The sequence below is a fragment of the Vidua chalybeata genome, chromosome 1, assembly GCF_026979565.1.
Source record: "Vidua chalybeata isolate OUT-0048 chromosome 1, bVidCha1 merged haplotype, whole genome shotgun sequence".
In the NCBI taxonomy this organism is placed as follows: Eukaryota; Metazoa; Chordata; class Aves; order Passeriformes; family Viduidae; genus Vidua; species Vidua chalybeata.
In genome coordinates, this window is record NC_071530.1 from 45,469,599 (window position 1) to 45,480,533 (window position 10,935).

The 10,935-nt window shown below is 46.3% G+C and overlaps 2 protein-coding genes across 3 annotated transcripts in view; both read left to right on the forward strand.

Annotated features, from left to right (window-relative positions):
- The window catches only part of KIF15 (kinesin family member 15), a 34,517-nt gene extending 33,456 nt beyond the window's left edge, over positions 1-1,061 (forward strand). For both annotated transcript variants that reach the window (XM_053957848.1, XM_053957856.1), the window contains exons 34-35: positions 40-171; positions 489-1,061. In XM_053957848.1, coding sequence (XP_053813823.1) covers positions 40-171; positions 489-545 — 189 coding nt within the window. In that variant the 3' untranslated portion in view covers positions 546-1,061. The remainder of the gene's footprint in view (positions 1-39; positions 172-488) is intronic.
- Positions 1,062-2,008: 947 nt separating this feature from the next.
- Positions 2,009-10,055, forward strand: TMEM42 (transmembrane protein 42). The gene is made up of 3 exons (XM_053965582.1): positions 2,009-2,119; positions 6,740-6,886; positions 7,667-10,055. The coding sequence occupies exons 1-3, from the start codon at positions 2,009-2,011 to the stop codon at positions 7,805-7,807; spliced, it is 399 nt and encodes a 132-aa protein (XP_053821557.1). The 3' UTR covers positions 7,808-10,055.
- Positions 10,056-10,935: the final 880 nt, after the last annotated feature.

Consider the following 10,935-nt stretch of genomic DNA (forward strand, 5'->3'; position numbering starts at 1 on the left):
GCTACTACTAAGAGGTACACAATGTATTTACTATTACAGGAAAAACAATTGCTGAGGCAGCAAGTTGCCTCGCTTGCTGAGGAGAATGGGAAATTACTTGGTCATCAAAACCTAAACCAGAAGATTCAGTATCTTGTGAAACTGAAGAAAGAGAATGCTAAACTTATAGAGGTAAGTCGTAGAGTAGATTACAGATGGAGTAATGGCCTGACATAGCAAAGAGCTAAGCTTTGAGAATGAAAACTATAATTCCTGCTCTTCTGTTGGAGAGGAACAGAAATACCTTTGATTTTATGCAGCTGAGTACGTCATGGCTGGTGTGCATCTCCTCAAAGGCCCCAGACAAGGATCTCCATTTTATTTTCTCAAGTATATAGTGTATAAAACACTTGAACAACTCTAGATACTGCTTGTGTAAAAATACAAAAAAAAAAAAAAAATTAATGATAATTTCCTTAATATACCCATCTTTTTTCTCTGTTTTACAGGAAACTGAAAAACTACGAGTCGAAAACGCTTTTTTGAAAGAATCAAAAAAAATGTAACATTTGTAGACATTATGATCAACTGTAATGACCCAAATAAAACTGCAGAGCCATATTTTTTTTAAAGTGTACAGAATAAGCAAAAGTCAGTTGTCAAATTTGGTAGATCTTTTGCTGATAATAACTCTAAGTGAAGATTGTTATTCCAGCTCTGTTGCCAGCTTTCAGTGAAATTTTAACACCTTTTTGTAATTTTTTTCAATTTAAAAACCTGATTTTGTATAGATGCTGGGTAGATACTTCCTTGAAACTCTGTACCTTGACAAGGAAAAGATTTCTCCCTGGGAACATACTTGGATTTTTGTGCTACTTTTGTGCTCCTTTTGTGCTCCTTTTGTGCTCTTCAGAAATGGTTCCTACCATTTCTGAAATGCTACGTTTTCCATCAGAGCCAAAATTCGAAAAGTGCAATTTCTTTGTGTTTGTTTCTTTGGTTAAACATAGAATGGTTTTCCTGAGTTGCTTAAAAATAATTTTTATATTAAAATTGTTCAATAAAGTATAAATGTGAATTTAGTAACAGTCTTGTAAATAGTGCTATAAATAAATTTTTTGTTTCTGTTCTTTCTTTTTTTGAAAATAAAATGCTTTTCAAACCTTTTTTCTGTTAGTATAGACTTAAGAGTTTTGTATTAGCACTTTAGGAAATTCCAAGGGTTTTGCAACCATTTTCTTATCAAAGATGTGAAAAATGTTAGGAAAGAAGATGTGAAAATATGCAGAACATTTCCTAGGAGTACAGCATAAGTTCATTTAATCACACTTAAAGATTTATTGCAAGTAACTGAAATGTTTTATTAGTGAAACACAAAATGTTGATTTCTATAGCAATATCAAACTGGGTTTTTTTACTGCCACTAATCCTATTTTTCTGTTCTCTGGCTAATTCATACAATACTAGTTTTGACCACAAGTGCTGAAGCAAAAGGGAATAAAGAAGAAGATGTGTCTAGAAAAGGGTAGAATATACCTAATGCCTTCCTACATTACTTGGCTGAGGGAAAGAAGAATTTCCACCACCTTACCTATTTTAAGCTGCAGATTTGTTTCCACTTGAGATGTGATGTGAAATAGAGAAATAAAAAGCTGACCTTAAAGGGAAGAGGTGTTGGGGTGGGAGTAGAGGTCAGGCTAGCACGGATGAGAAGCACACAGGCCAAGAGGGATTCGTCAAGGGTGCTTTTATTTGTGACTGCCATGTTCTGTGTTTACAATTATTTCTTTCCTGTCTGTTTCTGGACTATTTGTATGTCGGCAGAGTCTTCTGCACTTTTTCTGTGTTGTATGTGGTCACATCAGGAGCGAGCGGCGTTGTCCGCTGGCTCCGTGCTCCCGTTTGTTCCAATAAAGCCTTTGTACACAAGCGAACAGGGCTCGCGTGCCCTTCCCTCGCTTCCCAGCTGGTCCCGCCCGCGCGCGGGGCGGCGCTGCGCTGCGCGGGGCCGGCGGGGCCGGGCCGGGCCATGCGGACGGGGGCCGGGGCGGCGGCGGCGGCCGCAGGGGGCCTGGGAGCGGCGGCGGCCGCCGCGGCGAAGCTGGCGCTGGGCCCGGGCGGGGAGGCGGCCGGCGGCCCGGTAAGGAAGGAGCAGCGGTACTGGGCCCCCCGAGTTCCCGTGCGGCCGCCCCGCAGGCGGCACTCGGCGCTGGGGCTTGCGCTGCAAATCGCGGCGGTGGAGGGGAAGGAGCGGGCTGGTTCTTCCTCCGGCGCTCCTGAGCGCTGCCCTGGATTTGCGGGGAAAGGGGGGCGGCCTCGGCGGGCGGAGCCGTGACTCAGCCCTGGGGGAGCCCAGCCTTGCAGGGCTGACTAATGCGCGGTGCCGACGTAAACAGCGGGGAGGCTGCCGGGTGTGAGGAGAGCGAGCGTGGTACGGGAATGTCCCGAACCAAGCCCAACTCTGGGAGCTCATTTCCAGTCCTTCTACGTCAGTGTTACTTTAAAGCAGAATGTTAGTATGACTGAGCATCAAATGCTTGTTCTCAGCCCACTGTTTGCTGATAGCAGTGGCCTTCTCCCTTTTATTCTATCTCTGCTCGGCCCCTTGATTTCCTCAGTGCTTCTCTTCGGGTGTTCGTTGGTGATGATCTTTATCTCGGTCGCGTTTCACAAACCTCTGCGTGCTGGAGGTTGCGTAGGACTGCTGGCCCTTCACCTCGGAGGTAGTGTCCTTACCTCCAGGAGTGACCTCTGGCATAGGCACGGCAGAGGGGGAGATGGGCACCAGGTTGTGTGTGAGTGGGGACAGGAGGAAGGCAGCATACACGTATCCTAAAAGCACTTTGGGGAGATTCATTTCGGCATAGGTTGTTACTCACACATGGCAAACGCACATTTCCATTTGAAATCCAAAAGGGGACCCACAAGGGAAACTAGATCTGAAACAAATCCAGCCTTGCACCAGGGAAAAAAAAAAAGAAATTGACCTGTGTGATTATTAGAGAATAAAAGGCAAAATCTCAGTACCTGCCAATCCTGTTGATCCCTTCTGAGTTCTCAGAAAGGGGAAATTAAAAAAAAAAAATCCCAATAATCTTCACTCTGCACAGAAAACCCCAAACTGTGCTCTGTACTGAGAGAATGGCAGAACATGGAATTACTGAAAGCGCTGACAGCATCTTTTCTAAGTATTTTTCTGTATTGAAATTTATAAAAGTATTGCCCATTTCTTTGGGGGCAGGGTGGGGAGAGGTTGGTGCTTCTTTTAGTTTTTTTAATGTGCTATGACAAAGTATCATATCATTTCTGTGAAGTGTCGCCAGAACATCAAGAGAGATTATCCCTCCTGTCTACTCAGCCCCAGTGAGCACACACCTGGATTTTTGGGTTCAGTTCTGAGCACTCCACTGCAAAAAAGAGATGGAGCTACTGGAGAGTACAGCAAAGGCTCATAAAAGTGATAAAGGGATCAGAGCATCAATTTGTGAGGAGAGGCTGAAAGAGCTGGCACTGTTTATCTTGGAGAAGAGAAGGTTCAGGGGGATCTTCTCAATGTGTAGAAATATCCGCAGTGAGGGTGCACAAAGGATGGAGCCAGGTTCATTCCAGTGGTGCCCAGTAACAGGACTGGAGACAAAGGGCGTGTGCTGAAGTGGGCAGTTTCCTCTGAACATCCAGAAACACCTTTTCACTGTGAGGGTGACCAGGCACTGGCCTAGGTTGCCCAGGGATGTGGCAGATTCTCCATCCTTGGAGATACTCAAATACCATCCGGACATGGGCCTAGGCAATCTGCTGGAGTGATGAGGTTGGACCAGGTGAACTCCGGAGATCCCTTTTAACCTCAGCCATGCTGTGATTCCGTGATTGTTTCTTTTTTATGGGCAGATTGGTTTCTTTCACTTTTCAGGTCCATTCCAGGTGGCAATTATTAATTAAATTAATCAGCTTAGCTGTAAAACTAGCCAAGTTTTATGTAAATGCCATAATCTTCCTAGTTGCTTAAATTGCACAGGACTGTAGATGCATAAATATTTCAGTGCACACATGTGGCAAAGGCATTTCTGCATAGCAGCCACGAGATGACAGAGATTCAAGGGGTTTTGTGTTGGAGGAAGAGCTACAGAAATCCCAAAATAAATGGAATAGCAGCCATCACTTGTGTAGTGTGGGACACGGCAGCAAAAAGTGTATTGATACTTCTAAGAACTGATAATGCAGGGTAGCAGGATACACCACGGCACCACAAGGATGGATTTCCTGGCCAGAATGATGTGTGTGGGGGCCCAGCCTGAGAGCAGTCTGACCAGGAAGGGTCATTGCACTTGAACAAAAGCTTTTCTTTGCTTTCTCCGCTCCCCTGCCAATCTTCATCTAAAATTACTTCTGCCACTTCAGGAGTGATTCTGGATTATCTGAAGTGTACACTGAAAGTAATCTTTGCTTAGAAAAGCAATCAGAACAGTAATCCTTGACTCATTGGGGTGGCTCAGCTGAGCTCTTAGCAGGGGAGGAATTTATCTCCCTCCTTCCTTGTGGGGAACACGCGGGGATGTTCCTGTCTCTCTGTCTGTGTACCATTGCAATGACCACTCTGCTGCCCTGGGCACAGAGAAACTTGACCTTTCTCTGATAAACTCCTTCTGGGCATGTGCCACCTGCAGCTGATTTCCCTGGCTCTGCATTAGGAGATCAGAAGAAGCCATGGATTCCGGTTTTGAAGGTGGCATAGTTGCTGTGATAGTGGGAGCCAGCTTTGCTTCACCACTGGTAGTCTCAGACTAGTTCAAGTCTGGCAAGATCTCTGGAGGTCTCTAGTCCAACCTTTGCTTACACATGATCTTTTCCAGTTAAGTTTTAAATACTTAGAAGGTCAGAGAGCCCATGACCTCTGTTCCAGTGCTTGATCACCTTTGCTTTTCCTCATAACGGATTTCATTTGTTCCATACTTGCCTGGTTGCCTTTTGTCATATCCTAATGGACCTTGGAGAAGAGCCTGGGCTCCATCCCTCTACACCCTCAGGCTAATGGCAGTAACAAGATTTCTTAAGACTTTTTTTTTTACCTCAGCAGCATGGTCTCTTTCTGATCCAGAAATACACTGGAGTTAGGTGAAACACAAAGAATTGTTTTCCCTCTCATCCCTACTCCCAAGTCTGCTTACTCACTAGAGGTGTGTGGATGTACATAACTCCCTGAGGAAAGTAAAACTGCCAGGTCATACAGGCAGAGAGTGAAACTGGGATGCAAACCCCATCTTATAGTGAGCTATAACACAGCAGAAGTTTTCTTCCTCAGAGGAGCAGTAGTAGCTGGACACGGTTGCCCCTCTTATCCATCCACACAGGTTTTGCCCAGGTGTCAGTGGGAAAACAAAGCAATTCACTGGTGGGAATCATTTTGAATCTTTACTATTGCCCTGATCAGTTGCAAAAGTTGGAGACTTTTGCCATAAGTGGGGCAAGATGAGGTCACACACCTGCACCATCCCTCACTGAAGTGGAATTAGCCTTGGAGAGCTTGTGCCAACCATCAAGCATGGATTTACTTTGCACTGTTTTCCTTTTAACTTTGTACTTGCCATATCACTTGCTTCAGAAAACTGTGGGCTCCCCCACTGCTTGCAGTCAGTAATTTCTTTTTCTGCGTGGGAGCAGGACACAGTTGGTGGACACCGTTGATTTGGGCAGCTGGCAGGAGGACACTGCTGGCAGGAGGACACTGGACACTGCAGCCATTCCCACAGGGCAGGTGCCACCTCTGAGCTGTACTTGGTGACTTCAAACCTGCATTTCTGTCTGCCTCAAGATGGATCCCAGTGTGGACTGAAAGGTGGCAGGCTATGAATCTGTGATTGCTATGAGCTTAGACAAAGCTTTGCTTTCACTTGTCACTGTTTGTGAGAGTTGTGATCTGCCTGCCTGTGATCTCCCTTGGTATCTTCACATCAACTATATGGAACCCAGGGGCTGGGGAGATGGCCTCAGCTGCTTAAACTAGGAAGGGGTGGGAGGCACTGTGAATGGTGCTGGCTTTTTAGATGCAACTGTGCCCTTTTCTCAGACTGCGGCAGTTACACATCTGGTCAGGTTGTCAAAGGAGAGAGATATTTCTTGAGGCCCTTGAATTCAGAATTGGTTTTATTGCTACTAAATGCTAGAGCAGAGACCCCATCAGTAAACGTCCCTACTCTCCAGTGAGTGTGCAAAACAAGGCATAAAGCCACTCAGCTCTTTCTTTCACCCCAGAGATCCTGCTCTACCCTCACTGCAGCAGTAGGATGAGTGCTTTGGAACCACCCAGGTCTTTGCTCACATTCACAACAGTTGGGTTCTGGAGCACACACAGTGCCAGCATGTACATCTCTGGTGTTTGTCAGACTGAATTTAACCCTGTTCATACATCAAGTGATAAAGTGAAGGGCATTTATGGGCATTGCATGTGCACCATCTTGTGAACTGGAGAGCTTTCTGCAGGTTGGCTTCTGGCATGGCAGCTGCTGCACATTATCCCAGAACTTCTCAGCTTGTAGTGCGAGGCTGGGCTTGCAGCAGGACATGGCAGGCTCACAGTCTGTCCAGAGTTGTTTCCTCATTTCCATTTCCTTCTGTGACTTAATATATTCATCTTCATGTAATACCAGCTGTAATTCAGTTTTAAAAGCCCACACCATTAGGTTGGGCTCCAAAGTGCCCATGAATTATTGAGGTTGAATAATGGGGGGTGAAAATACACAGAGTTTTCCATTTTGTCCTGCAGCTGCCAGTGTTGCTTCGCCTCAGCTGTGTTGGGCTGGTGTTAGTGTGCAATGCAGTGATGTGGACAGTCTTCACAAAAGCCTTACGACTCTCCTCCTCCTCGGCTGCTGCCTCGGTGACAACGACAGCCTCCAACTTCATCTCTTCGGTGAGTAGACCCCTTCCCCAGACACTGAAGCCTGAGGAGCACAGCGAGGTGGGAATGCCCATGCTGGTTGTAGCTCATCTCTCAGTGCAACCAGCATCGCTGGCCACAAAGGGGGAGTTACAGGCAGATATGAAATGATTGTGTCAGGCCTCAGCTGCTCTGATAGTTGTTCACGGCACAGATGGTGGAACTTTCCTGGGTGGTGCAGGAGGAACACAGTTTACTGAAGTTTTCTAATTGCCAGTGGGAGCTGGAGCTGGGAACTTTGCTTCATTTTGCTTTTCCTTTGCAGCACCTCACTTGGGACAAGCCAGAGTCACCCTAGCTGGGTCTGAAGATGCATCACCTCTAGTGATGGCAACAGTCTTTGACCTGCAGGTTTTTTCCACTTGCTTTTCCCTCTTGGCAGCAGTCCACCTTGTTTCTGTGCTCCAGCTGGCAGACAGCTCATGGTGGTGTCCAGTAATCGACAATAATAATAAATACCCAGTCAGTGGGAAATTTGGCTCCTGAGAAGTGCTGGAAAGGCAGCAAAGCACATGTGCATCTGTCAAATCTTGCTTTGGAACCACAATATGGCTGTGCTTCCAGGCTGCTGGTGGAGTTGGTCATCTCCAGCATCACCTTCAGCAGCCATTCCTGTTGGTCATCCCAGTAGTAGTTTCCTCAACCAGGTTTTTTCTAGGGCTGTCTCTCCCAGAAGTCCTCACAGCCTGTGGCAGCACAAGAGGCCTTGGGGCAGCTTGGCCCAGCAAAGCTTTGTGTTTCTCTTTCCTTCAGGCTATCCTGGGAAAATTGCTCTTCGGGGAGACGTGGACGCCTCTGTGGTGGGTCGGCCTCGCCATGACAGTCTGTGGGCTTATGCTGCTGCACACTGCTTCACCCCAGCTGGTGCAGGTCCCAGTGGAGAAGAAGGAGTGATAGTTCCAGATAGCTGGAGGGGTCACGGTGCCATGCTGCCCCTCTCCAGCCTGTCTCATGACAGCATCCCCAGTCCCCAACAGCCTCTGAACACAATGGCCACCAAGCTGCTGCTAACCCCTGCTCACTGCTCATCTGCTGACTTGCAAAATCAAGTTGGTCACATCTTTCCTGGTGGTGGTATGGTGGCAGTGACAGCCTCAGAGGGAGCTGGTCAACTCTGAGTCAGTATTGTGAAAATCAGGGCCAGAGGCTTATCAGCCACTCTTCCTCTTCACACCCTGTGGCTGTGGAGCTTTCCCAGTTTGGGGAATGCTGAAAGTAAACAAAGTAAACATAGTGGCTGTAGAAGGGGCTTGTACATCAATATTTTTCTGTGAAAGGACCTATACCAAAACAGAAAAGCAATTAAAGTTAGATGCTGAAGGTTATTTCTGCTCTGTTGTTCCTGACTTCCTGTCTCTTGAAATGGTTCTGTGCCCACTGCTACCTGTAAGGCTGTGGAAACTTTCATTAATTCCTTCAGCTTCCTCTATCAGTCACATACACCTTTTAACTTGTCATTTGTATCTGACATCTAGAATTTTCACTTACCCATTCCTGACATGTTAGTCACTGTAAGGTTGCTGCTCTTTCCTTTAAACCTTTACCCAGTGTAGGGTTTTGATCACCATTCCTGCTTTGTGTAGGTCAAACTAATTTTGGGACAGTTAAACAGGCAACTTGGAGTGTCCATGTTCAACACATCCCTCATCCCCACTCAAGTTGGCAATTGCTTTAATGTTTGGTAAAAGGGAGTTTCTCAAGATACATTTTTTCTATACCTCTGGATGATGCTTATTCCCATTGATGTGATGTGATCAACCAAATCACTGGTATCTGCTAAATTTTGCACCAGTCATTAATCCGTGTTCAGGTGTCAGTTTGGTGAATGTGTCACGAATCATCATTTGTAAGGTATCAGATTCATTCCCCTGCCCACTTCTTTTTTTTCCTCCTTGGAAATTCTTCAGTTGGAATCCTAATTAAGAAATATAATGATGTCTATAAATGTATGCATCATGCTGGTGATATCACTTGCTTGCTCTGGGCTTGCCAGGTTGTCTCTGTCATCTTGTAATGACAGAAGGTGAGTCATGATTGTGGCATGTGCAGAAAACCCAAGGACACATTTCTGTGAGCATCTGTATCGGAACCTGTCAAGTCTGTCATGACTGGCAGATCTGCACTGTGTCAAGTGTAAAATAGACCTGTGGATGGAAATGCCACTGGAGTTGGGTTTGTGCCTTCTTCTTTGAATTAGAAGAGTCACTGTCTCTTAGAAGAGGCCAAGAGCCTTTTGCTCCATTCCCTGCCATTCTACCTCACTACAGCTTGCAGCCATGTCCCAAGAGGGGCAAAGCCTTTGCCTCTCCCCTCAGTGTGCTCTCAAGTCTTCCTGTAAAAGAGGGGAGCTGCATATGTGGTGGGGGAGAGGGCAGAGTGCTCTGAGTGCCTTCCCTCCCTGCCACCATGAGTTTTGCACCTGGGGAGCTCTCTGGTGGTAGTCGTGGTAGGGTGGGACACATCCAGTTGCCTGGGAAGCTGCGACCTGACACAGGGAGCCAGCATCCCTCATAGGTCTGTAGGCATGACAGCCAGGAACCATGCATTTCTAAGTACATCAGGTCTCTTAGATCTTCATAGATGATGGAAAATTGATGAAGCCTGATTTATTTGCCCTCGTTATTAACCCTCAGCCAGCTGTAAGCCATGGCTGCCTTCATGCAAACAGCAGTAGAAGAACCAGGCTCTCTGGTTAATTTGGCTGTTGCCCCATTTCCTAACAAACCATTTGGAAAGCTTTTTAACCTGGACTATCTCAAAACTGATATTTCTATATTACAGTCATTGTTGGAGGTCAAGGTTTAGGAGGTGTTTCTTTGGAAGTGGAACGTGTGCAGAAGGTGTGATCAGCACTTTACTTTGTGGTGCTCACTTTAAGGCGGATGAATATAAACCAGGGCTGTCTCATACAAATTCTCTCATACATACTTGAAGGTGGGAATGGAAGTAAGTTTTTCTCCAATTCCCATGGTAAGAAAAGAGTTCATTTTATGGCAGAATCCCACCCGTCTTGTGTACACAAGAGTTTGGCCATGACTGCCAGTGGGGCCAGGGCTACAAGAAAAACTGTAATCGCTGTGTGGCAAAGCAACGTACTTCTGTAAACCATTCATTTCCAAAATAAAACCGTGTCCAAAGCTCACTGGCTGATTTTTTTTTTTAATTTATTTACAGACATTTTAGACTACACATACACACAATAAAACTATGTGAGACTAACGAATGAGGTATGTTTGACAAGTCAGTGGTTCAGATGTGGTGGACCTTGTAAGGTGGCTGAAGATTATGGCCAACTCCAAGACCTTGGTTTACCAGGGTGGAAGGTGGACTACCTTTTTGTGGGAACTACAGCAGTGTGCTTGTATGAAGCTTTTGCTTGAGGTGAGGTATTATTAGAGAAGAGTGTTGGACACATGTTTCCACTCAAATTCCAGCAAAATGCACTTCTATGTGCACATCTCACAGAAACACAGTGCTGTATCTCTACAGCATTGGTGGATAGGGGCAAAGCCATGCATGTTGTCTGCCTGGGCTTGTGCAAAGCGTTAGACACTGTCCTGCTCGACATCCTTGTCTCTAAATTGGAGACATGGGTTTGATCCCAGGCACACCTACAAGCTGGGCTGAGACATGATTGACAGCAGACTTGTGGAGAAGGACTTAAGGGTGTTGGCTGACCAGAAACTCAACATGAGCCAGTAGTGTAGGCTGGCAGCCCAGAAAGCCAAACAAATCCTGGGCTGCATCTAAAGGAGCGTGGCCAGCAGGTGGAGGGAGGTCATTCTGTCCGTGTACTCTGCTCTTGTGAGACCCCTGTGGGTCTGCATCCAACATTCTGTGGTCCTGCATCCAACTCTGGTGCCCCTGACGCAGGAAGAAAATGCAACTGTTGGAGCAAGTCCAGGAGGCCACAAAATTGATAAGAGAACTGGACCACCTGCCTTATGAAGACAGGCTGAGAGCATTGGGGTTGTTGAGCCTGGTGAAGAGAAGGTTGCATGGAGACCTCATAGCAACCTTCC